The sequence below is a fragment of the Sceloporus occidentalis genome, unplaced genomic scaffold (genome assembly GCF_023333645.1).
Source record: "Sceloporus occidentalis isolate IW3139 unplaced genomic scaffold, rSceOcc1.0.p SCAF_1, whole genome shotgun sequence".
NCBI classification, from domain to species: domain Eukaryota; kingdom Metazoa; phylum Chordata; class Lepidosauria; order Squamata; family Phrynosomatidae; genus Sceloporus; species Sceloporus occidentalis.
Window position 1 is genome coordinate 254,187,511 of NW_028316981.1, and position 27,705 is coordinate 254,215,215.

Consider the following 27,705-nt stretch of genomic DNA (forward strand, 5'->3'; position numbering starts at 1 on the left):
AGGTATAGCTATAAGGTATAATGTATAATGTTTAATTATATTAAGTAGGTTAGAAATATTTGATTGGTGATGATGATGGGGGACAGGGTGGTGGTGATAGGGTAGAGACAATGATATTGCATGTTTGTATGACTGTTAAATTGTTATGATTGTCAAATAATAAATGACTTATTAAAAAAAAAAAAGAGGAACTTCCTGACAGGAAGGGCTGTTCGACAGTGGAACAAACTCCCTCGGAGTGTAGCGGAGTCTCGTTCGTTGGAGGTCTTTATGCACAGGCTGGATGGACGTCTGTCAGGTATGCTTTGATTGAAATTTCCTGCATGGCAGGGGCTTGGACTGGATGGCCCTTGCGGTCTCTTCCAACTCTATGATTCTATCTCCTGTCACCATTTATTGTGAGGCTGTTGTGTGAATAGGGCAATATGGCAACATTGTTATAGACATTGTTATCATTGTCCTGGGCAGAACCTTATGGCTTATAGAAACACTGTTCACTTAGCCTCAGTTGCAACAAAACATAGAATCATAGAGTTGGAGGAGACCACAAGGACCATCCAGTCCAACCCTCAATCTGCCATGCAGGAACTCACAATCAAAGCACCCCTGACAGAAGGCCATCCAGCCTCTGTTTAAAGGCCTCCAAAGTAGGAGACTCCACTACACTCCGAGGGAGTGTGTTCCACTGTCAAGCAGCTCTTACTGTCAGGAAGTTCCTCCTAATGTTTAGATGGAATCTCTTTTCCTGTAGCTTGCATCCATTTCTCTGTGCCCTATTCTCTGGAGCAGCAGAAAACAAGCTTGCTCCATTCTCAATATATGTGTCTCAAATATTAGTCAAGGCTACCTCAGAGGAAGGTGAAGGCAAAATTGCTCTGAAGAAATCTTGCCAAGAAAGCCCCATCTTAGGGTCACCATATGCTGTAAGCCTCTAGAAGACACAAAAGACACACACACACCCCTATTAAGACTGTGGAATAATTCAAGGAAAACTAAATGGCTGCACTACTTGGGCCCTGCCTGCATGAGCCATATAAAAGTCTCCCCCCCCCCCCTCCATTGCCATAGCGACAAGTTCAGACAAAACAGACCTCAATCCCCAGTGCTGGTGTGACAACATTCACCCAGTTCAGCACTGAACCCAAGGTATAACACCCTTAAAATGTGTTTGAGTGGTTTTTTTTAATCACCTTTTGCTCCAGATCTTCTGGGAAGATCTGAAGCCCTCTATGGCAGTGTCGGGCAGTTGTTTACAAAGTACTCCATCCAGCGCTGCTGCCACTGATGCTTGCTCTGAAGTTACAATGAGGTGCCCAACCATGTGACTGACATTGGGCAACTTATTTATACCTCAGAATGAGTGACCTGTCTGCTGTGGTGGCAGCACTGAGCAGCACACATGTGCAAACAGCCAGTTCACATTGTGACAAAGAACCCCAGGCAAGTCATGGCAGCTCTGGGGCCAGAATACTGTAGGCTACGCCTGGAATATTCTGGCCCTTACAGACATGGTCTTTGATTTTTTTTTTCTCAGTGTATCCCTAGACAAATGCTGAGTAATACAGTAATTCAGCATTGTTCTTAATATTTAGTTTTTAAAAAAACACTGCTAAGAGGAAGAGCAGGAAAACAACTCTAGAACGAACTTAATGAGAGGTTCTGTAGAGACATGCATTTCTATTTGTGTCTAAAGTGATTTTGTGGTTTTATTTTTCAGATGGATTCTCTGGAGTTTCTGGGACAGGAATTCAGTGGAATGGCCAGGTGTCCTTATGATGCAAAGCACGCCAATGTTGCATTGTTTGCAGGTAATAGAAAAGAGGAAAAATAGAATAATTTTTAACAATGTTGTGCCTGTTGCAATATATTTGTTGCAAACCCCCCAATTTGATTACTGTAAATATACAGAGCTCCCTTTCATCAGATCAGGCCATTGGTCAACCTCACTATTGTTTACATCAAGGGTGGACAACTATTCAAGGTCCGAGGCCACACAGACTTCTTCATCACACTGCAAGGCGTTGCACCCCCATGCTTGAAATGTTCATTCAGTTACGTATTTATTTAGATGTGTGATTTTTAAAAAAAACCAACTCTCCAAATGCCACCCCACATACTCTCTCAGGTGTGAGGCTGAAATACAGCAGTGTTGTCTGCCCTCTGCACTGTTTTATGTCTAGGAAAGACCTTTTTTTATAAGCAGGGCATAGAGTTCACTTGATTCAAATGTCTTCACTTGGGCCTGAAAATGGTGAGGAGATATCAAAAACAAGGCAAAACAGATCCCCACATCCTCTAGGAAGTAAGGGGGATAGATGTTTATGGTTTTTTGTGTGTGTTTTTATAAAGGGGGTGGAGGTCCCTTTCAGGCCTTAAAAACAGCCTTAGGAGGTCACATGTGGCACACAGGTGACACTTTCTGTATTCCAGGTTAGTAACCATTCTCCATTGTTTTACAAAGGAGTCTTTACCAGCCCTATTTGGAAGTGCCGGGATTGAATCCGTGACCTTTAGCATGCAAAAATAAGCATTCTGCCAAGGAGCTACAGCTTTCCCCACCTAGTACAATTCATTATTAGTTGATGATGAAATAACATGGCTCAGTATTAATCACTGGATGGTTAAAAAAGGCCTCTCATTTTTGAAAGTCTTAATTTGAATTGTTAATTTACAGTAAAATGTACACTATTATAACACCACATAAGCATGAGGCAGAGGATCCTTTCACGTCCCACCACAGTTTAAAGGAAACACACACAGAGAGAGAACCAGCAACAGACTTCATCTCAGTTATTGTGGTTACAAGCAATTACATGTGGTGCTGGGCTGAACTAGAAAGGAGAAAGAAGGACAAACCTGGTGTGATTAAGCTTCTTGATGTTTTGTTACCAGCTGTGGCATGGGAGGGGATTGAAGTAGAGTTTGTGGGTTTAATCATGATTTATTATGCATGCAATGAAATGCAATTAACTCTTAATTCTTTTTTCCAGTAGTTTTAAAAATTGAGTGCATATTAGTAGGGTTAATTTGGGCCATTGATTGTGGAATGGGATTATGGAATTTTGTTCTTGATAGATTTTAGATTAAATTGTCTCATTACTGAAATTGTGTTAGCATGAACCCCAGTGCTCCCATTTCAAATCCAGCTGCAAAATATTTGGTTGCATTATAAAACCCACTTCACAAGGTGTTTAACTATGAAATAGCCAGCACTTTCCTCCACTCACCCTCACATCTGAAAAATAACTTTGGTTGTGCAAGAAACATATATATAACTATTTCAAGAAACAGTATAGTATTTGAATCTATTCAATTTATGCTCCAATCCTAGATATCTGGTTAGGGTTGCCATAAATTGGAAACAACTTGAAGGCACATGACAAATCTGCATATATCATTGGTGATGCTGGTACACAGTCCTGTTTTGTGACAATGTTATGGAACAAGTCTTGATGGGCAGTGTCTAGACCAGTGAATTTGTCACATGTACACATCTTATGCATATTTCTTCGAAGTAATATTGTATCCTAAAAACTGAAAACATTAATACAGAATGTATCAAAAAAGAATGGTACAAAATCATATAAGATCAGCTTCACATTTGCACCATTCTTTTCGAATTAACCGGTATTTGGGAGTAAAACTCCTCAGAATACCCAATGATCATGGAGAGTGCATTGTAGCTCCCAGTATCTTGTAGGTTGAAAATAGTTGCTTTGTGGGCACCCAACCTATCTACAAAAAGTTCCCTTTTAGAAAACAAATTCCAGAAGTCCTTAGCCAGCATAACCAATGGGCATGACAGCTTGGGGATTCTGGAAGCTGTAGTTATTTTTTTTAACTTTTCTCAGCTGTGGGCTCTAGTTGAAGAAATACGTAAATGTTTTTGTGTATATACCGTATTTTCCGGCATATAAGACGACTGGGTGTATAAGACAACCCCCAAGTTAAAATATAGAGTTTGGGATATATTTACCGTGTAAGACTACCCCTCTTCCAACGCACACCTAATAAAAATTTAAAAAACATCTGATTTCAGTATGGTAATTTAATTCAAATGCTTATGACATGCAGGTACTTAGCAGGAAAACTTGTTGTATACAAAGCCTGCTTGGATTGGTCAGCTCCCCCTGCCTGCCAGCCCTCCCTCTCTCCAAGACTATCAGAGCAGTAGCACAAACACGGTTCTTTTTACCTCGGGTGTCCTGGACGCCTGCAGCTTGTTCCGCCCTTCACTTACACCTTCCTGGTGAGGTTCCCCCTCACCTCATCATTGGGACTGCATGAAGTCACTTCTTTCCACGAATCCTGGTGAATGGATTTTCTTCTACCGTACTTGTACAGTGCCACCCTTGCTGCTTTCATACGGTCGCTGCATACGGTGGGGATGCGTCCGCAGCAGTTTTTTAGCTCCCCCCACCATATGTGGTGACCGCAGATTCTTCTTCGTGGTCTCTGCGAATCACACAAATGGGTTTATTCTGCGCCTGCGCAGCAATCCTCGGAAACTTCTAGAATCTCCAGGCAGAAAGCAATGTATCTTTCTGCAACTTTTTGGTGGTAGCCCCGCCCACTCATATATAAGGCCCCTGGTGGCCCGCTCCTCTTCAGTTCCTTCATTCCGCCGCGCTAAGCAACTCGAGGAACTTCGCTTGCATCTTGTTGCTCTTTCACAATTGAATCTCTGGCATTTGACCTTCGGACTTTCACTTGACCATTCTAAGGACTTTCCCTATCGGCTTGTCTTCTACGTGATCTTTCGGCTTGACCTCGGACCGGTAACAGACTTGATTACCATGGCCTCTTTCAAGCAGTGCACTAAGTGCGGGGTGAAAATCCCTAAGGCCGATGGCCATGAAAAATGTGTCCTTTGTTTGGGGGAGTCCCATATTCCTGGCAACTGCCCCCACTGTAAAGCTATGTCAGCCCAGGCCCTAAAGAACAGGGACCGGACACTTAGGCTGCGCTCTACGAGAAGGTTTTGAGCCAGCCCAGTGGTTCTGGAGACGCGGACGCTCCCAGGGCCTCCAAGAAGAGAGGAGACAAACGCTCCAACCACGAGAAGAAACGGGCCCGCTCTTCATCTCCGCCAGCCAAGAGCCGTCGCAAGGGCCCTCCAAGTACGGTCTCAGTGCCTCCGCCTGAGTCGAGGCCAGCACCGTCTACATCCCCAGTGGCCGATCCGGCGAAGACCCCGACTCCTGTACCGGCGTCTTCCCGGATTATACCCTTGGAACCCAGGGTCCTCCTTGCGAGCCACCTCTCTGCACCGGCGGACGCCCTGCAGATCGTGGACTTGGGTTCGGCGTCTGAAGGGGAGCTCCACGACTCCGATACTCCCCTATATCCACAGAGGGCTAGACCCCGTTCTCCCTCTCCTGTGGTGGGACCACGTCCCACCAGACGGGACACAGAGCGCCCCCGCTCCCCCCCGAGGAAGGATCGGGCCACACTAGGGGCTGAGGCGGATGCCGCCTTAGATCCGGACTGTCCAGACTCAATGGAACGGGACCAGGACCTGTTTGATGCCCTCCCAGATCTCGTCTTCGATCACCGTACCGGACAGTATCTTAGATCCGTCCCGCCTACGGCGCAACATCTGGGACTGCTCAAGGGACCATCGCCACACTGATGCCTCCCACGGGCTGGATGACTTGACCACCACCGACTTGTCGCCCAGGAAGCGTAGCAGATCTCCATCAAGATCCAGATCGAGATCCCCACGCTCTGCGTCACCTTCCGACAATGACGAGGCTCCATTCATCCCGGAGGGACCTGCGGTTCCGTCCCCTACAGACGACGTCAGGTCCTTTGCCGACAGGGTAATCCGGATGGCGGATGCCCTGAAGTTAGAAGTCGCCCACCCGAGGACGATGCCCTCGATCCGGTGGAGAGAAGGATCCACGGTTCCGCCCCAGCTCCACCAGCCTTGGCATATCTCCCATCGCTAGAGAAAATTGCCAAACGCTCCTGGGACGCACCGGCCTCCATCCCGTCGACATCCCGTAGGATTGAAAACCTCTATCGGGTCACTCCTTCGGCACCTTCTTGGCTCTCCAACCACCCTAAGCTTAATTCGGCTATCGTGGAAGGAGCCCAGTCCACCTTCGTCCCAAAGTCCTCGTCTTCTCCAGTCGACAAGGACAGTAAGAAACTGGATGGCCTAGCTAAGAAGTTTTATGCTTCAGCGGCCCTGGATTTGAAGGTGGCTAACTACGCGGCCTGCATGGGGGCCTACGTGCAGTACCTCGTAGAGAAGATGGACCCCACCATCGCTGACCTGCCGGATGACAGGAGGCGGATGATGTCTGCACTCAGGAATGAAATCCACCTGATAGGCGGACAGCAGATCATCTCCGCGAGGCACTTGACGGACTGTGCATCAAAGGTCCTATCTGGCTCCATAGCCCTCAGGCGATACGCGTGGCTCCGGTCTTAAGACCTCACTCCACAAGCGAAGGCAGCCATAGAAGACATGCCCTTTGACAACTCGGGCTTGTTTCACCGGGACACGGATGAGAAACTCAGCTTCCGTTATAGGATGAAGACTGCCGCCAGAAAACACGGTATGTCATCCTCCGCTTCCAAGTCCCCCCGACAGAGGTACACTAGTCAGCGCCCCTGGCATCCAGGCGGCCACTACCGCTTCCAACCACAGGACCGTCCCTACCATCAGGACACTCAGCCTCAAGGCCAATCCTCCCGGTCACCTGCTCCTCCAACCGACAGGCGTCCCATCTTCCCAGCCCAGATACCAACAGGGCTATAGGAAGAAGGACGGCAGGGGCAAGAAGAGATTCTGATGGGTTCCGGCGCACCTCGTCATCTCCAACAGGCTGAGCCCCTTTTTTGACACCTGGGCCGCCATTACCAGTGACTCTTGGGCACTTAACATCGTCCGTAGGGGCTATGCCCTAGAGTTTTCCCAGCTCCCACCAACTGGAGCTTTTGTTTCCACTGCCCCCTCGGACACCCTTCTTGACGAAGTGCGCATTCTTTTGGACAAAGGCGCCATTGAACCCGTCTCCCCTTCTGACTTCAAGCGCTGTTTTTTCTCTAGATACTTCACCGTACCGAAGAGAGACTCTGGCCTCAGACCCATAATGGATCTACGGGCCCTTAACAAATTTATTATTTACAAAAGGTTCAGGATGGTAACCCTTGCTTCTATTTTACCACTCCTGCAGGAAGGCTACTGGTTCGTGACTTTGGACTTGAGGGACGCCTATTTCCCAAAGACGCCTTCAGGCCCATGCCGTACAAGTCGCCATGGGACACCTAGCCTCTACCACTTTCGTCACACCGTGGGCCAGACTGCGCCTCAGACCCATTCAATCTTGGTTTCTCTCCGTCTTTGACCCCGTCCGAGACACGGCTACCAAGTTGCTCACCATCCCGAGGACTGTACAGAGGTCTCTACGATGGTGGCTCCAATCCGACAACGTCTGTGTGGGGATGCCGTTTCTACCCCCTCAGCCAGATTTCTCCCTGACTACGGACGCCTCCCTGCAAGGATGGGGCGCCCACACACTGGACCTTACAATAAAGGACAAATGGTCACCGGCGGAAGCTACTCTCCACATCAACGTCCTGGAAATACTTGCCGTGGAGAAAGCACTCAGAGCCTTTCAGTCGGTCCTCGCGGGCAAGGTGGTACTTGTTCTCACCGACAACACCACCGTCATGTACTACCTCAACAAACAAGGTGGTACAAAGTCGAGGACTCTGCTGTCAGTCACCATCCGCATTTGGGAATGGTGTATAGAACACAAGATTCTGCTGCAATGCATCCATCTGCCCGGCGACCAGAACGACCTTGCAGACCATCTCAGCAGGTCACCCTCCACTTGCCACGAGTGGAGACTGCATCCAGAGGTGGTGTCCCGACTCTTCAATCGCTGGGGAACCCCCCTCCTTGACCTGTTTGCCTCCCGGCTGAACGCCCACACTGCAAGATTTTGCTCACGGTACAGAGAGCCAAGATCGGAAGGGGACGCCTTCCAGCTCAAGTGGACTCAGGGCCTCCTGTATGCCTTCCCTCCGTTTCCTCTGATCACACGGGTCCTCTCGAAGATGTTGGCAGACCACACGGACGCAATCCTGATAACCCCGTGGTGGCCCAGGCAGCCTTAGTTTGCTCCGCTCCTACAACGAGCGCGAGACCATCTCCGCTTGGAGCACCGGCCCGACCTGCTATCTCTCCACGACGGACGAGTCCACCATCCCGAGATGCAATCTCTCCCATTGGTAGCATGGAGGATACAATCCTGAGGACACTTCCATCCGGTGTACAGGATATCATTAAGACAGCACAAAGACCATCCACACAGAGGTCCTATGCCTACAAATGGGATAGGTTCCTAACCTTTCTACAAGCAAAGGACATTCCACCATCCCGTGTCTCCATCCCGGTAGTCCTGGAATTCCTTATGACTTTAACAGGCGCAGGTCTCTCCTTGAGTTCTATCAAGTGCTACCTGTCAGCCATTTCATCTCACTACCTATTTCAGGACAAACCTTCCCTGTTTGGGGATCCTCTCATAAAGAGGTTCCTTAAGGGATTCAACAATTTGCATCCACCGATTCTAGACCCTACACCGCAGTGGTGTCTAGACACCGTCCTGGCACATTTGGTATCCAAGCCCTTTGAGCCCTTAGCTACCACGGACCTGAGACTCCTGACTTGGAAGACGGCCTTCTGGTAGCCATCACGTCAGCCCGCCGAGCTGGCGAACTGTGTGCCCTGAGGATGGACCAACCCTTCCTTCGTTTCCATAAGGACAAGGTGGTGCTCCGTACAGACATCACTTTCTTGCCTAAGGTGGTGTCTGCTTTTCACATCAACCAGGACATTGTTTTGCCGACTCTGGCTCCCAATCCGACCACAGACTCTGAGCGCCAACTCCATGCCCTGGATGTCCGCAGGGCGCTGGCGTTCTATCTGAACAGGACTGCTGCTTCCAGGTGTTCAGAGAGATTTTTTGTGTGTTACTCCGAAGCTAAGAAGGGGCTGCCGGTGTCACCACAGAGGTTCTCCAAGTGGGTGGCCAACACCATCCACCTTTGCTACGAACTGGCAGGGAAGCCTCTACCAGGTCGGATTAGAGCCCATGCAACTAGGGCGGTAGCCGCATCCTCAGCTTTTTTGACCGGGATCCCCCTTGAGGATGTGTGTAAGGCAGCTGTCTGGTCCCAGCCATTGACATTCATTAGACATTATAGGCTGGACGCAAGGGCCAGGCATGATGCAGCCTTTGGGAGGGCAGTGTTACTGTCTGCCATGCACTAACCTGTCTACTGTAAATAAATCACTCAGGTATTAGTTTGCATATTTATTGTCATGTGACTGTTTGATCTTGACACTCCCTCCTCCACAGACTACAGCTCGCTAGTCTAAACCCATTTGTGTGATTCGCAGAGACCACGAAGAAGAAGAACAGGTTGCTCACCTGTAACTGTGTTTCTTTGAGTGGTCATCTGCGAATTCACACAAACCCGCCCATCCATCCCCTCAGTGTCTGCTCATTTGACAACACTTGTTGCCGCGCTGATTAGCGGCTCATTCGGAACTGAAGAGGAGCGGGCCACCAGGGGCCTTATATATGGGTGGGCGGGGCTACTGCCAAAAAGTTGCAGAAAGATACATTGCTTTCTGCCTGGAGATTCTAGAAGTTTCCGAGGATTGCTGCGCAGGCGCAGAATAAACCCATTTGTGTGAATTCGCAGATGACCACTCGAAGAAACACAGTTACAGGTGAGCAACCTGTTCTTCTCCAGTCCAGCTCGAAAGTTTCAGCACCTGCCCTATAAGACGACCCCCGGCGTATAAGACGACCCCCGACTTTTGAGAAGATTTTCCTGGGTTAAAAAGTAGTCTTATACGCCAGAAAATACAGTACATTCTTTCCTTTAAGAACTGTGACATTTATTTATTTTGTTAAAAGTTTGTGTAGCTCTATTATCATTATTTTTTTCTTTCTTTTCTTTCTTCTTTCTTCTTTTTACATGTATGTTTGTGTAGTTATTGTTGGAGAATAAATATAAATTAAAAAAATAAAAAATAAAAGTTGAATTTCTCAGATTGCACATACAGTATGTGAGTTCATAAAAACTCTGACACACAGACACACATCAGTTCATTCAGAATATACAGTTAAAGAAATAAGTCATTCTTTTATGCAATAACTTCTCTAGATAGCATTGCTAAAATATGAAATGCTAAAATAATCTAACAGAAGTCCTTAAAACCATCAAAAAAGCCAATTATTATTGAGCTGAGAAAGAACGAGTAGTTTCCACACAACTAGAATTAAACATGGCCTGTTTATCACAACTTCTCACAGATAAATGAAAGCGGTGTCAAGTTTACCGTCAGTAATTTATTAGAGCCATGAAAACAGGTTAAAATTTAAACAAAGTTAATGAGCGAACTTGAAAAGGAAATACAGGCTTGAATATGCACAAGCCTCCATTTTTGCAGGGGGGGGGGGGGGAGGTCTGGAACAGACCCCCTGCAAAAACGGAGGGCCAACTGTAGTTTGTAACAAGTGAAGAGCTGTATATAATATAAGCACATGATTTGCAAACCAACTGTAAAAAGATACAAGCTGTAAATAAAGTTTATAATCCTTCTTGTTTACAGAAGAGTGGCTTGAATTAATTTATAATTAAAAACATCATACACATGCTACCAAAATAATAAAACACATATAAAATAAGGATACTGGGAGCCCATCCCTGAGTTGATTATTAAGAGAGATACTGGGGAAGGGCCAGTAGTCAGACCAAGGGTTAAAGAGATGATTCTGGCTTAAAGGAACAACCTCAAACCATCGTAAGGAAAGAAGAGCCCTGTGGTCATTGCGACAATAGCTCATTTGGATGGTTGCTGAGGAAATATAATTCTACTTATCTTTATCTCTTTTTCTCTTTCTCTCCATTCCCACCCTAAAAGAGGGAAAGCTTTATTCTGCAACTGTGACAGACTTCCTTGCAATAGATGCAGTCATTTACCGGAGCCTTGGAGATAGCCCAACTCTGCGGACAGTCAAACATGATTCAAAATGGTTAAAAGGTAAGTAAACAAAAGCGGGGAAGGGAAAGGCAGCACTTTAGATTACCAATTTGGACTCCTGACAGGCATTTGTGCATTACTTTACTTGTTTTCACTGAGATGCTGTAGAATCCCATCCTTTAGTAGTTGTTATAAAGCACATGGTACCTCATTTCTGGATGTCTTCTGCCAGGTAGAGGGCACTAAATTGCTATCTTTGCTGCTTCATTTATTTTGTGGGTTAGATATCAATACAAAATTACAGTAGCCAACAAAATAGGGTATATTTGCTTGCTTGCTTGCTTGCTTCTTTGGACTGAATAGACTAAGAACTGGGACCAAGGAGAGAGCGTTCTGGAACAGGGATTGCACTATCATCCCTGTTCTCGGATTATGGGCTAGATAACTATCACAGCTTTACGAGGTATGGAGAATTTGTTATGCACTGCTAAGATCCATCAATAAAAATAAAATAACAAATTCCCCCATTTTATTGTTATGAAGTGCTGAATGGGTGCTGCTGAATTAGGCAATTTGTATGTTCTAAATAACCTCATTGTTAAGAATGTTGCCATTCATTCTTTCCCAATGCATTATGAATGGGTGCCACATAGCATTCTGTGATTGTGAAAAGGGAGCTTTTGCTTGTAGGAAAAAAATGCAACAGAGTGAACAGTTTTAAAATGAAGGTCTTATTGCCTTTTTGCAGTTTAAAATTGTTGTATTTATATATTCAGGCAAGCATTTATTACTTCTGCATGTGACTATTTGCAGTATTGTGGATTTCCTTGGAAGGAAACAATCCTACTTCTACAAATAAAAAGAATCCAAATTTTATATTTGGAGTAAATTATGCAAATCAGATACTTGTATCTCTAATTTATTAGTCTGCATAATTTAGCATGCCTTCGGGGCTTTTTTCCTTAGAGGACAAAAGAGCATGGAAGATTGTGTGATTTTGGGGACAGGCCAACTGGAACAATGGATGGGGAAAGGCACCATGGGAAATACAAGAAGAATGCTGCAGAGTACTCAATACCCAAATACCAGAATAGGAGAGTGGATCCCACAGCTAATTGTGCTATGATGTTAAAGCCTTCCACACACTTTACATGTTTCCAGTTCACAAACAGAGAAGACAATACGCAGGGACATAGCCAAGCGGGGGGGGGCTCCTTGGAGTACGGACCCCCCCTTCCATTAGATACAATGAATGGTGCGTGCTGCCACACCACTGCACCCAAGCCCCATTATAATGGTGGCACTTAGTCTGGACCCCCCCCCCCTTCCCAAAATCCTGGCTACGTCCCTGCAATATGTATAATCTAGTGAATTTCATTTCCAAATTCCCAGCAAGTTTTGAATTCTCTGGCTCTCTCTACCATCTCCCCCAATACACATGTGAGTGTGAACGTGTACACATACAGTTGTCACCCTGTAATGGTTACATGGTTGTTACGTGCTTTTTGTATTCTATTACAGTCTCCCTAAACTGTGCACTCACCTCAGAAATCAAAAGCAGTAAGTGGCCATGTTGCCGTAGTCCTAGATTACATCTGTTGCAATTATAACATCACTGTGTCTCACTGTACAATTGGGAAAGGCCTTTAAGGTGGTCTAATTTGCATGCTTCATAGTGCAAGGCAAGAAGTCATGCTTAACACTTCCTACAGGAAACCAATTTTAAATTAAAGCATTGACTTACCAGGGGAAAAAATCAAAATCAGTTTTTTTATTAATGGAACATGGTTCTCTTTAAAATGAACAAAATAAAATGTTCTTACTGTCATATTTTGATCCAACCTCTGCCCCCAAATAATAGTAGGAGCTAATTCTGAGAAGTGCTGCTGAGTCTGGTTCAAGAAGAAATTGCTTTAGCAATTTAGTACAGCAAGCCTTCCATTTATATGTGAAATCATTTTATCTATCTATGCTCATTACAGTCAGTATTGCTTCAGTTAACATATCAGGAAAGGACAAACTAGCATCCTATCTAGATCCTCTTGGTTTTCCAACCAATCTGTACAAAAGGTCGTAAAGTTATTTTCAAGGAATGTAATTCCCATGGACTGGCCAAGCTGACTGGGGGATCTGGCAACTCTCTCAAAAAGTATTTAAGGCAGATTATTCAGTGCTCTGTGCTGCAAAGAAGTCTTCCTGCATAAAGGGAGACTAACACTTCATCCAAAATTGGTATATTTTGCTCAGATTTCCATATTGATACATGCATATTTATATTGTCTTCATTGCAGAGCCTTATTTTGTCCATGCAGTGGATTATGGCAACTATATTTACTTCTTCTTTCGAGAAATAGCTGTGGAGTACCACAGTATGGGAAAGGTAAGGAGCAAAAACGTCTTGTAGACCACTGCAGGTTAGGAATGACCTTGAAATGAGAGCCATAAATCACAATGACAATGTCATTGTTTTTAGAGTATTCTGTTGCTTCTGCCAAAAGTTGGTTGGAATGCAGTATAACACTGCATTGATATAAAACACTCCGGCTTGGGATGGTGACAAATTTTAAAAGGGGGGTGGGGGGTAGAAAAGAAAAGAAGGAAAAAAGAAAAATCCTCTTCTGCTCTCCCATTAAGCTGGAAAGCATATGGCAAATTGATTCAATTTAGAGCTGCAAATAATCATTACAAGTCAGACTTTAAATGGAAGAAGCAGCTATATTTGGGTGTCCTTCATGAAAACAACAGAAGTAACTAGGAAGAAATTTTAGAGATGCCATACTATAAAGAATAATAAAAGCCCCATTGAAAATATTTTTTAAAAAATATTTACACAATAAATGCATTAAAATGCTTACAAGGTTAAAAAGGAGAAAGGCATAAATAAAAGTCTGGTGATGTCTGCATAGTTTTAAAAAATGCTGAGGGCACAAAACTCAGTGGCTGGCAGTGTAGGCCGCATGGACTGCAAATATAGAATGTGCTTTTGTTTGTAGAAATAGAAAGCTGAGTAGTCTGCTTAGAAATGAGTTTTATGCAGGCTGAGAACAGATCTCCTGAAGGATTTATGTCTGTGTATGAAATGTCACAGGCTTATCTTTCATAGCACACAGTTTCAAAGTTGAATTTTCTTCTGTTGGTTATTTGTCACAGATTAGAGAAAACATGAGATCAAGTTAAACACCCACCATTGTCATTTCAGACTTTTTCAAGGAGAAGCAGGAAAGCTTGACTGCATGCAGGGGGCCCTTAGTATCCACTGGAGTTTGGTGGATCCTGCCCCCATGGATACTGAAGTCCATCGTATATATAAGTCCCAATAAGTACAATGTCCCATTAAGACCCATTAAATACAGTGGTGTAGTAAATTATATCCCTTAGATAAAGTGGCAAAATCAAGATTTGCTTGTGGGAATTTATATATTTTTTGAATATTTTCAAGATGTGACTGTTTGAGTCCGTGGATACGTAGGGTTGGCTCTATTTCAGTTTCTTTATTCCATCCCACCCCACCCCACTCACTGCCTCACCTTTATTCATTATAGGTCGTTTTCCCCAGAGTAGCTCGGGTTTGCAAGAATGACATGGGTGGATCTCAGCGAGTGCTAGAAAAACAATGGACCTCCTTCCTGAAGGCACGATTGAACTGCTCAGTTCCTGGTGACTCCCACTTCTACTTTAATATACTACAGGCAGTTACAGATGTTAACCATATCAATGGCCGGGATATTGTTTTAGCTACTTTCTCCACCCCTTATAACAGGTAACAATTTAAATATTGGGTTGGCCTTGTTTTTTGCTGTAAGTCTGATAGTATTGCACTAAACAAAATAATTTGTTCTTGACTTTGTGTACATAGATAAGATGCTGTAATGCACATAAGTTTAAAAAATTTCAGTGAGCATGTCTATGACATCTTATTTTGCTATGCTTTGTAGCAAAATGTGTGTGTGTATGTGTTTGTGTGTATCTTATTTAGGAAAATAGAGAAATGAGCCCCTGTGTTTCAGCATGTCAGACTTGATTTTCTCCTCCCCAAAGGGAGTATTTGGATCTTCCTGCAGACAGTAATGAAAGCTGTTATTTTCACTGTGTTTAGCATTTCTTTAAAGTGATGTAAACCTAACCCCACCTCCATACAGTTGTCATCTCCTGATGGCTGTTTTCCAGCCACACTGCCATAGAGGCCAAGGAAAAATGTTTGCAAATGCAAATCCTTATTTACTTAAATTATATTTGTGCTTCCCTCATACTACAGTACCATGGCAGAGTACAGGAAGCAGCCAAAAATCTTTCATCATTCATCCTTCCAGCTTATTTGCATCTTTACCCATGAGGAAGTCAGTGGCCTTGTTCAGATATAATAGCAAAATATTTTCATGGCACATGAATGGACCTGCATAGCCTTCATGGTCAAAAGGAGATCTTCCCCTGCATCTTTGTAAGCATCATAGTGTATCACTCAAGGGCCATTGGCAATAGCTTCCCGCTGACAGTAATTTAGCTAAGACACATAGGATTGGCAAGACTGGAATTGTGTATGGATGCATCTACACTCTAGAAATAATGCAGTTAGACACTACTTTAGCTGCCATGGCAGCATCCTACAGAATCCTGGGATTTGTAGTTTTGTGAGCCATCAGCACTCTTTGTAAAACTGTACACCCCAGGATTCCATAGAATGGAGCTACAGCACTTAAAGTGTGTCAAACTTTATTATTATTATTATTATTATTATTATTATTAACTTTTATTTATAAAGCGATGTAAATTTACACAGCGCTGTACATACAATCTTTTTAATTGGACGGTTCACTGCTCTCAGGCTTACAATCTAAAAAGACATGACACAAAAGGAGAAGGGAGTGGTGGTGGGGAAGGGGATGAGGGCCAGCAGTTCTTCTCTACCTCTGAGGCCTGGATCAGGGGAAATGGACTGGAGGGAGGGCTTGGCTTCTTAATGGATGGTTAATCTTCTTCCAGGGAGGCCTGTTGGAGCTAGCCTGCCTCTCTAGTAGGATAATACATATAAAATACATATCAATACAGGAAATGATTCAATAAAACAGGCAACAAAAGAACATCAAATAGCAAGTGACAATTATGCAACACCTGGGAATGCTTCTCTGAACAGGATGGTCTTCAACTCCGTTCTGAAGCTGGTTAAAGAAGTGATGGCTCTTGCTCGCGGGGGAAGAAGGTTCCAGGAGTGAGGGGCAGCGAGTGAAAAGGGGCGAATCCGAGATGGGGCAGAGGAAATCCTGGGCTGGGACAGCAGACCTTGACTACCAGAACGGAGGGCCCTAGTGGGAAGGTGAGGAGAAATAAGGTCTGTTAAGTAAGGAGGGGCCAGCCCATGGAGGGCTTTAAATGTCGACAGCAGGAGCTTATACTGAATGCGGAAAGGGAGGGGGAGCCAGTAAAGGGATGCCAACACAGGAGAGATGTGGTCAGAGCAGTGGACAGATGTGATAATGCGTGCAGCTGAATGCTGGACAGAAATTAAAGGATGGAGGTGAGAAAGAGAAAGCCCGGCCAAGAGGACGTTACAGTAATCAAGTTGTGAGACCATTAGGGCATGGACCAGGATCTTGGCAGTAGAGGCGGAGAGATATGGTCGGATTTTGGCAATATTGTATAGAAAGAATCTACAAGCCTTGGCTGTGGTCTGGATCTGCGGGATACACGACAGAGAAGAATCAAAGATAAAACCAAGACTGCGGGCTTGCTGGACTGGTTGAATAGAAATGTTGTCCACAGAGACAGAAAAGGAGTGTTGAAGGGTGGACTTAGAAGGAAAGACAAGAAGCTCCATCTTGGACATATTGAGCTTCAAACGCCGATGGCGCATCCACTGCGAGACAGCTGTGAGACAAGACGAAACTTGCTGTTCAAGCCTTGGAGAAAGATCAGGGGTGGAAAGATACAACTGGGTGTCATCGGCATACAGATGGTAGGCAAAACCAAAATGAGTTTATCTAAGGACAGTGTGTAGAGAGAAAACAGAAGGGGACCCAGAACAGAGCCCTGAGGAATTCCAAGAGATAAGGGAACAGCAGAATAAGTCTGACTGCCAGCAACCACTGCAAAAGATCTGCCAGACAAATAAGATCTAAACCAGTCGAGAACAGAATCTGAGAACCCAAGGTCAGAAAGTATATCAACTAGAAGACAGTGATCAGTGGTGTCAAAGGCTGCAGACAAATCAAGAAGGATGAGAACAGAGTAAAGGCCATTAGCCTTGGCCTGTAAAAGGTCATTCAAGATCTTAGTGAGAGCTGTCTCTGTAGAATGCCTTGGGCAGAAACCAGACTGAAAGGGATTGAGGATGGAAATAACTGCATTATTTCAACAGTGTAGAAGCACTCTCAGACTCACATGTCCCATTTCTTTGCTTCCCAAGAGTGAAAGTCAGACCTTGTGAATCTTTGCTCTGTGTTGTTTGTGCAATATTAATCTTTAGAGACCATGCATCCCATACCAAGGGAAATGTGCAAGTTTGCATTTAGAGCAATGGTCAGAGCAGGCCTGGCTCACTTGTGTGCTCAGTTTTACTATTTTGTAAATAACATTTGATCAATGATCAATGGAGTTCCTTGTGGACGACTACTTTTCAAGCCCCATTGAATACAAGTGCCTAGATAGAAATGGGGGATAGAATGGAACAGAACATTTCTGAGGAATCTGATGCATTTCTGTAGGATCTATTCCTAGTTGATTGTATTCCGTATGAATCACATAGGGAAAACAGAGTACATGCTCAGTGCAAATAATTCTCCCTCAACATAGACTAGAGTTTCTCTTTCTGAATGGATGGGTCTTTCTCTTTCTTTGCGATAGCTAGCCCACCAATAAAGAGGGCCAACTGTATGCTATTATATGGTATTGTGTTATTGTTCTGTGCCTTCATGTTGTTTTGGACTTAGCGTGTCCCTAAGGTGAACCTATCATGTGGTTTTCTTGGCAAAATTTGTTCAGAAGGAGACTTGCCTTTGCCTTCCTCTGAGGCTAAGAGAGTATGATTTGCCCAAGGTCACCCAGTGGGTTTCCTTGGTTGAACAGGGATTCCAACTCTGGTTTCCAGAGTTGTATTTCAGTGCTCAAACCACTACATCATGCTAGCTCTCTATTATATTCTATAAACTGAGTGCGTTCCCAGTGCAACTCCAATATTGATTAAAAATACTGTGATATATTTGTCTCATCTTAATAGTATTACATGGCAACCCAAACCTTGTTTAATTGCCTATAAATAAAAAGCCCCTAGAAAGTGAAATACCATCTTTATGAGTACAGTTTCACTAATTTTCATTCCACTTATTGTCATTGTGGGAAAATTAAATCATCTGCTTAACATTCTGTTTTAGCTTTGTTCTCTAACAGTGTCCTGTTAGATTGCTCCCTTAATATTATCTCCACATCCAGGAATCAAATTCCAGTGGTTGAATATATGATCACGACTCTCCACCTTAAATCAGGATTATAACTCTCAGCCAGATGGTGCTTACTATCTGATCAGAATGATGTATCTTAAGACAGACAGAAATGTACTACAGTAGGCCATGTGTAAACAACAAAGGCAGAGTAATGAATAATTCATATCCCAAAGCCATTGACTAAAAGAAACATCTAAGCCCTTCCAAAAGTGTTTGTGTAAGACTGTAATTATATTTAGTGATTGCTACTATTAGGTTACAAGCAAATAATCAGAAACTCTAAATTTACATTTTCGTGGGAGTAAGGCAAAGCTACATTTGCTTCTGTAAACTCTTTACAGTTGACTGAGTTAAGCAAATTCCTGCTCATAGGAACATAGCCAGAAATACAAAGGAAAATGGAATGATGCTCAAAACTTAACAGATAGTGGTATTTTGTTGAACTTTCAGGTTGAGTAATATGCATTAGCATGCAAAATAAATCTGTTCCATTCTCTGAATGATATCTAACATGCAACTAGAGGTATACCAGGGCCTACCAAATTGCCTCTCAGGAATGTGTTAAATTTACAGTCTGATTTTCCATGCAGCACATGGGCAGTGGGTTCTTTCATTTAATTTGGTTTTGTTTAAAATACTCCAGTAAATTATCAATACCATTAGAAGTCTAACTCTGAGACTTTTTTTAAGTCTTCAGAATTACTGTTATGTGGTCTTGGTTTTATCCTCTTGGAGGAAAGCAGCACTGACAGGAACTGACTGCCCACTGGAGCATTTCGGATGTCTGCATGTTCCTTTTGCTGTCAATACCCAGAGGTCGAAAGGTTCAGAATCGAATGCCCTATGACAGGAAGGCTTCTATGCAGAGTGTTTCTCAGACCCAAAAATGAAAAGGAAAAAAAATTAAAATTGTGCATAGTTTCATAATGAGTAACTATTTCTGGAAATGTCACATTGCAGTATCCCCGGCTCAGCTGTCTGCGCTTATGATATTCTTGACATTGCTAATGTATTTACTGGGAGATTCAAGGAACAGAAGTCTCCAGATTCAATATGGACACCAGTTCCTGATGAACGAGTGCCTAAGCCCAGGTACTTTTCCCTGCCAAATGTTCTACAGGTGGGGACTGGGGATTCAAAGGTTTTCATAGTGGTGGAAGATTTAGTATACAGTATAAATGGTTAAGATAAACAGGGAAATGCAGAAGAGATAGAAGCTCAAAGAAAAGTAAACAGGTTCATGCTACCCTCCACCACACATATAAGCCCTTCCGAAATGGTTATAGTGAAGTGGAAGTGAAATATTATGCTTGGTGGGGTAAAAAACTAGTCTAAATCTTTCTTCCTTAGAAAACAGGAACGAATTAAACCATTTCTTGAGAAGCAGATGTGATTAAGAGTGTAGCTTGATGTTGAGCCAAGAAATAAAAAAATTCTTGGCACATGTTCCAGTGGGCCTTGATACTCAATCACTGTTATCCCTGTTTAGTAGACAGGACAGCAGCAATAGGTCAGTTCCTCTGCAGATAGAAGGCATAACTGGCTGGCAAATCCTGTGTCCTATCTGGGGAAACCTGCTTTCTCCTAGTTCCCGACTCCCCCTTCTGCAGGGGAGCACAGGCAATGTTTGTTCACGGACCGACCTTTCCATTCTGTTTTCTTGCTCCTTGTCACTCCTATGTAGTCAACAGAGTGAAGGTCAGAGTAGAGCCAAGTTCTTACCACTTTGGCTTTTGTTGCCCCAACTGCTAATGCTCCCTCCTCTGTAACATGGCAAGGAAACACCACATCCACCTCTCCTACTCAGACAGCAAATGCTGCTCATGACACTCTACTGTCACAGCAGCTCAGCTCAATGAAAACCAGTATGGACCTTTCCACAATAGAGAGGGTCCATGTATGAACCATTTCTAATGTAATTTCTGCCCAAGACATAAAGAAGTGGTGAGTTGTGGTATCCTGTTAAACTCCATGGACTCCACAAACATTTTCCCCTCTCATCAATCCACCTACAGTTTCTCCAATCAATCAACAAATAAGGATGCTGTGTTAGCCAGCACAAACACTGTGAAAGAAGGTTGATTCCTCCTTATCTTCAACTTCCTGCTCTGGCTTCAAAGACGTGCTGGTGCAATACTAATGGTTCCTTTCTCTAGAAGTAAATCTCTTGGCTTACATTCATCAGCCTATGCAAAATATCCCCCAACCTGCTCCCTCAGTTCTCATTTGAAGGCATGCCTGTTCAGGTTCTACTCCAGGCGGGGAGGTCAAATATTGTTCCTTAAATATGAGGGTCAGAAACATCAGACTCTCTGGCTGTCCTTTCATCTAAATTTAGGAGGATGATAACAAAGATATGGAGTGTTCCCTTAGAATCCTTATCAGAATAAATATTCTGGGAAATTTCTTTCCCAGAACCCCTAACAATTAATTACCCACACCCTGTTGAGAACCACTGTTTTCAAGGAACTTCTGCCTTTTTGTTACTGCTTAGGAACACTGTAGGCATGAGAAGGCAACAAAGAAACATTCATGCAATTTACACCTCAAAAACAGCAACATGCACAAAAAATCCCAAACACTCCTCTGTTCTTTTACAGAAATAGCCAGAAGATGGAAGGTTTTTCTTCCATTTCCAAGGAGAATATCAAGACTCCTGTTAAACGAATTGCAGTGACGATTTACCTTACAGTAAATTAAGTCTTACATTTCTATAGAAGTAGGTTTGCCAGTTCAAAATTACCCCAGGTCCTGAAGTGTCCAGACCAAAACACCAGCCCTTGGTGAGGACATTAAGCACTGTGCATTAAGTACCAACCATAGTTCTCATAGCTTGTCATTCATATATATATATATATATATATATATATATATACACACACACACACACACACACACACACACACACACATATACACAGAGAGAGAGAGAGAGAGAGAGAGAGATAACATATATTCCTGTTTGGAAATTAAGACAAAATTTTAAACTGAAATGAGGGGATCAATTTTTCCCCCACCTATTTAGCATGATGTGATAAGCAATCTTTAATATAACCTATTTGCATTTAGCCAGAAGGCAGATGCAGAGTAGAATGGAGGGTAAACCCTGACACCAAAACAATGGGGGGGGGGGGGTAAGCAACTAAGTAAGTAAATGTACTGACCCCCTGGAGAGTATTGCAGCAATGAATCAATTAAGCTTTGCAAATTGTTGTGAGCTGATGCTGTGCTAGCTGAACTGGAGATTTGCACACAGCTGTTTCCTCTTGCCTGGAGCTGAGCCCACCAAACAAGGGAATTTGTACCCTTGTGTCCCACCTGGAAATGACCTACAAAAACTGGAGACTCAGGGCTAGGTCCTGAGAACTGGCAGTCATAATGGCAAGGGAAAGTCCATGACTTACAAGGAGGATGTTTGTTTAACTTCCACCTCCCTTCTTGCTTCTTAGGGTATTTATATTTCATTTCCTTTTTGTCCAAACCTGTTCCAATATTAATATGTGCATATTTTATGCCTCTTTTGCTACTAGTTGTGGTTTTTATTAAAATAAAATTCTTCAAATAATGCTTCATTACAACAAAGCACAATTTCGTAATTTGGCTCATGGCTATTAATTAATTAAACCTTACTGGCAGTTCCTCAGTCTACACATCTCTAGCAGGCACTGTGTAAACTTCAGTATCTCATCTATAGTTTGAACTCTGAAGAAGCAGAGCTATTGTACACAACAATAAATAGTAAAGAAGAGGACCCACATAGTCGGGCTTCATAGCAAAAGAAAGTAGATTTTTCTGTTGCCAGTATGTGGCTGTTTTGGCCCTGCGTCCATGAAAGTACTGGGGAGATTCCAGGAAAAAATTGAGCATATTTGTCTTCCAGTTATCCAAGACAGATAATACTGTGTCTTATTAAAGGACTCTGCAGATTCATGTTTAAAAAGCTTGGGTTTTCATACTTGTCAAAAAATAAAATGTTCTTGGGAGCCATACTAAAGAGGATGTTTACTCTTATGTTGGCTGAATTCACCCTCCAAGCTGTGTTTTTAAAGCAGCTTTTATTTCACACTTCCAGGGAAAAAAATGTAACATTTCCCTTTCAAATTACATGTAAAGGGCTCTTAATTCTAAAACTGAGAGCCTGGCAGAAGTAAATCTGGAGCATGTTTAAGAAATGAACAGAACCTTGCCAAACTCTGTATGTGTTTATTGGGTTCTATGTAGATCGATGAACTGTGAACTTGCATTTTATAAACTTCATAAGCTGCTTAGGAAATTTATGTGCAGTAATGGTCATAAATCAGGTATTCCCATGATAATGCATAACCAAGTGCTGAATGCTAAACTTGTACAATGGAATCACTAGGCCCGAAGGAAATTTAAGAATGCCTCCGCTGGGGACATTGTTCATTGTTTATTTTTTTTTTACAAAGCCTCAGGCCCACTCTCACTTAATAACTGATGCTTTTAAAAACACTTTTGTAGAATAGTTGTACAAAAGAAGTAAATCTTCTCTCATCCCCTTTTTAATTTAGGCCTGGTTCCTGTGCTGGTTCTACATCACTTGAAAAGTACACATATTCCAGTGAATTTCCAGATGACACTTTAAACTTCATCAAAACACATTCTCTCATGGATGAAGCAGTACCATCAATTGTCAACAAGCCATGGTTTCTACGGACAATGGTCAGGTAAATAAGCTTTCCATCAGATTCCTTTCATGGGTTCTCCCCAGCACTGCTCCCAATGTATTTCCTAACAGAATCTCATTCACATTTTTTGAAATTTCATAGACATGTCTCTCATCATTCTTGATAATCTAGCCAGGACTTGGAGTGGAAATTGGTGAAAGAACTAGAAACACAAAGAAAAAAAGTGGACAATTTTTTACAGGGGTGTTAAGAGCATAGCCTCCCAAAATCTATATTGTTATTGATTCTATTTAAAACACTCTCATAAAATACTTTGGAGTCTGAAATGATAACGGATACAACAAAGTCTATAGATGGTTTCAAATTATTCAGGATGCTGAAATCCTGAACAGACGTACTCCAGTGCAATCTCTGTAAACTACTGTATATACTCATGAAATGAGTCTAGAAATTTTAGTGAAAAAATGAACCCAAAAAACCCTGGGTTGACTTACCCATTGGTCAATGTAAGAACTGTATTTAACTCATATTTAAAAAGGAACCATACCCTTCTTTGAGAAGAGTGGTGAAAGATGAGATTAGCTCATTTTGGGAACACCTAAATGAAGCAACAATCCCAGTACTTTCTCTACTGTTCCACCACTTCAGAACTTTTTGAATGCCTGAGCCAGAAAATGGTAGCAGTGGCAGCTCTTTGACACTTCCCCTGAAAAGAACACCAAGAAGATTCAGGCTTTGAAGGTTCTGAATAAAGAGATTATCACAACAGGGCCAATAGAACAACAACCACACTGTTTAAAGATAATGGAAGAATAGCACAATAGCGATCTAAATTTTCACACAGTCATGTGATCATGCAACATAAAAATCATGCAAGATAAAAATGATAGAGAAATGCAGTTGCATTCCACATACATCCACTTTGGTGGCATTATTGCAGTATTATCAAATGATTCATGCACTACTGTTTTGGCACAACTGTGCATGTCTGAGAAGCATGGTTATGTCCCGAACAGAACAAGATAAAATTCATAGAATTGATATATTTCAGAACATTATTTTTATCCACTTCAAAGAAAATCGTGCCTACACCTCAAAATAATATAAAAATCCACTCCAAACCCGATCCTAGCAATGAAAATGAATTGTGTGTACCTAAATGCACTCTGGGAAAAGGTCCCAGATTGCTCCATGATAGCACGAATGAAGTGTTATTAGCTTCTGCATCTTCGTGATAGCGGAAATGAAGCATTACCGGCAAGCTATTTTTGGGGATTCCCTGTGAATAAGAAGCTACAGAAGCATTGCAAGTTGTAAATGGGAGCAGTGCAGGATGAATGCCACATCTTATGAAAATCTTCATGCTATTGCGCAATCATGATAGGAACATTCCATTTTTCTCGAGTTTCTTATCCCCATCTGATAATCTTCTAAGACATTTGTGTATGTTTGTCAGCTTTTCTTGATTAAAGTCAGGCAAAGTTATCACATCAAAGTTAAGGGCTATAATCCCTGCTAACATAGGCCCAGTGAAATTCAGGCTTTGGAGAACAGAGCATCCACACACTCCAGAGCCCTACCATGCCATAATGGCTCATCTACACAGGGGCCGTCATGATGACGTACGCGAGCGCAGTGTCCAAATAGCACCACACCGTGCAAACATCATCAGCGCACATGTGGGCACCAATGGTGCCGCACATGCGCCCTAAAAAGAATCCGTTGGGAGCAAGGCTGCAGTGTTTGATTGCTGCAGCCTCCGTGTGGATCAGAAAGGGGTGGTGCCTAGGCACTCCTTTCTGCCCGTCTGTATCAGGCCTTAGTCACCATTTTTTTTACTTTGCCTTTTCGTCCTTTTGGACATACGTGTGTTTTCTTAGCCCTGCCTTTGCCTGGGTGCCTTTGCCTGGATGCCTCCCCCACACATCGCACAGCTGCCATATACTGTGGTTCCCTCCTCATCTCTCCAGCCTTAGGGGGAGCACAAACAGTTATGCCTGCCAGAATTTTGTAAGTTCTTTGGCATCGTTGTCCTTTTCCTCACGAGATCCTTTGTCACATGCCCCTGAGTTTTTCCCTTGATATATCCACAAGTTCTATCATAATTTTGGATTATGTCTATTCACATGTCTACTCAGAAGTAAGTCTGACTAAATTCATTGGGATTTACACCCAGGTAAATGAGTTTAAGGTTGCATTCAAAGGTAGTGTTTAAATTCTTGTGGATTAAGACAGGGATACAGAAATTGCCTTAGTATTTCAGGGGAACTTTAGTCATCCATGTGCCCTTGCCAAATAAATCAAGGCTGTATGAGAAAGGACCTCTTCTGTGGTGGTACTCTTATCTCCAGAATAGAGAGAACCACCTGGCACCTACATTATGCATGTTTCAGTCCCAAGTAAAAGATGTTTTCTTTTTCCCAAGCATGTTAGGAACTGATTTCACTGCATATAGACATTTGCAGTTTTTCCCTGCTTGTGATGTTATTCTTTTCTTATATTTGCTGCTGGTGACGTCATTTTTATTGCTATTTTGTATTTTATAAATTGTATTCCAATTGGAGAACTTAAGGTATTCGGTGGTTTAAAAACATAATAAATACTCAAAAATAATTCTAAAGTTTTTCTTTTGAGTCTACATTATAATTACTTCAGTAGAAACCTCTGTGTAAATATATCAGACAGCTGAAGGAAATGTTGATCGGATATTAAATCTGTCTGCCAGGATGTTTCCAGGACATGCTGATTTATGTCAGGATATGATATGTTAAGAACAGCTCTAATGTTTACACAAGTGTTTAAAGAAAACAATTCACTTCCCAATAATCCTATGTCAGCATAAGAAGAAATGATGGGGGGGGGGGGGTCCTTTTTGAGGATACATAAATGAGGAGACTCCAGAATCTGTAAATTATCTGTAAAGCAGATCAGATGATATGTGAGCTTTGTTTTGCAGGCTGATTTGTGCATTATTTCTTCATACATCCAAACCACACTTGTGCATAGATTGTATGTATACATGTGGGAATTGTGTGGCCCACTAAAAGCATTTAAAGTGCAGCTCCCAGTTATTAAAACCAGAATAGCCAGTAGTTAGGAATGCGAGGAGTAACATTTCAACAACCTCTAGCAGGTCATACAGGCCCCACCCCTGGTTTATATGACATACACATCAGAGCTTGAAAATATCTGTGGCTGAACAGAATGTTGCCTTTTTCCCATTCCTTTAAAGCAAAGGGTTAACAGAACACATTAATGCATATGGGGGCCATTAAAAAATAGATTCTAATACCTGAAGACCCCTTCCTCCTGAAAAAAGTATACTAGGGTTGTGCCAAAAGCAAAGCCTTATTTCTCTGTTTCTTCCATCCAATGGAAGCTCCATGGCAAACACTCCATAGCTTGGTTCGCTTCACACGTGTATCTCCAGGTGACTGAACTGATACAGTTTACTTTTGGCTCCATTTTGGTCCAGTTTAGGCCTGTGTCTATTGGGTGAAATGGTTTAATTAAGAAGTTGTGTTTATCCATGAATAAGTAAACTCTCCTTATAAAATTACTAAATAGTTACCTGTATAAAGTGAAAAGAATGCCAAAACAAATGACAAACTAATATGGTTATTACCTGTGTATTTATTATCTTATATATATTTAATATTTCCCAATATGGAATCCACATTAAAACTTAATTAAAATCTGTAATGCTGTCCTTTCAGATACCGCCTGACCAAAATTGCTGTGGATAACGCTGCTGGACCAAATCGGAATCACACTGTGGTTTTTCTTGGATCAGAGAAGGGAATAATTTTGAAGTTCTTGGTCAGGACAGGAACCAGTGGTTTTCTAAATGACAGCCTTTTCCTGGAGGAGATGAGCATTTACAATTCTGAAAAGTGTGTACCATTGGTTCTTTCTCTATATATATGTGTGTGTGCGTGCGCGTGCACGCATACAAATTTAATTCTGAATTCCCACTTATTGTGTGACTTCCACAAGGAAAATACCTAAAGGAACTGCTTTATTATTATTGAATTCTAAATATATGTTTCTCTTTCCTTGTTTTTATGACATTTAACTTCACCATGAAAAAATAACCAAGATCAACACATTCCAAGAAATAATTACATCCTCACTACAACCACTATCACCACACATCACACACCAAAAATAATTGGTAGGAAATGGAACTTGTTCAAATAGCCATCTGCTCGTCCCCAAATAAATTACAGTTTTTGGAGTTTTGGTAGCTGATCATTTCCCACTGAAACAATCACTGTACATCTCAGTAACCACACCCCAAAATGGATAAAATCTGTGACAATGAAAAAGAAATAAGATTTCTTATAGCATCTTAAATCATGTCAGCATTGTATGATAATGAAAATACTGCTTAATAGTTGTGAAATGCATCTAAATGAAGGCTAAGGTGTAGGAGTGGAGGTTTAGTCAGGCTACAAACTGGGTCCACTCCCTCTCCTTATTTATTCATGCCAGAGTCATTCATTAAGGTTTCCACCATACTGCCTTGGATAAGCCAACATGTGGTGCATCTACACTGCAGAAATGATGCAGTTTGACAGCACTTAACTGTCACGACTCTATTCTACACA

At 42.6% G+C, this 27,705-nt stretch overlaps 1 protein-coding gene across 6 annotated transcripts in view; it reads left to right on the forward strand.

Moving 5' to 3' along the window:
- Positions 1–27,705, forward strand: part of SEMA6A (semaphorin 6A) — a 228,145-nt gene that overhangs the window by 146,585 nt on the left and 53,855 nt on the right. For 5 of the 6 annotated variants that reach the window (XM_089491896.1, XM_089491911.1, XM_089491932.1 and 2 more), the window contains 7 exons: positions 1,718–1,808; positions 10,955–11,074; positions 13,306–13,394; positions 14,557–14,774; positions 19,408–19,539; positions 22,979–23,134; positions 26,812–26,988. In XM_089491896.1, coding sequence (XP_089348022.1) covers positions 1,718–1,808; positions 10,955–11,074; positions 13,306–13,394; positions 14,557–14,774; positions 19,408–19,539; positions 22,979–23,134; positions 26,812–26,988 — 983 coding nt within the window. The remainder of the gene's footprint in view (positions 1–1,717; positions 1,809–10,954; positions 11,075–13,305; positions 13,395–14,556; positions 14,775–19,407; positions 19,540–22,978; positions 23,135–26,811; positions 26,989–27,705) is intronic. The other variant, XM_089491926.1, reaches the window with a different exon arrangement.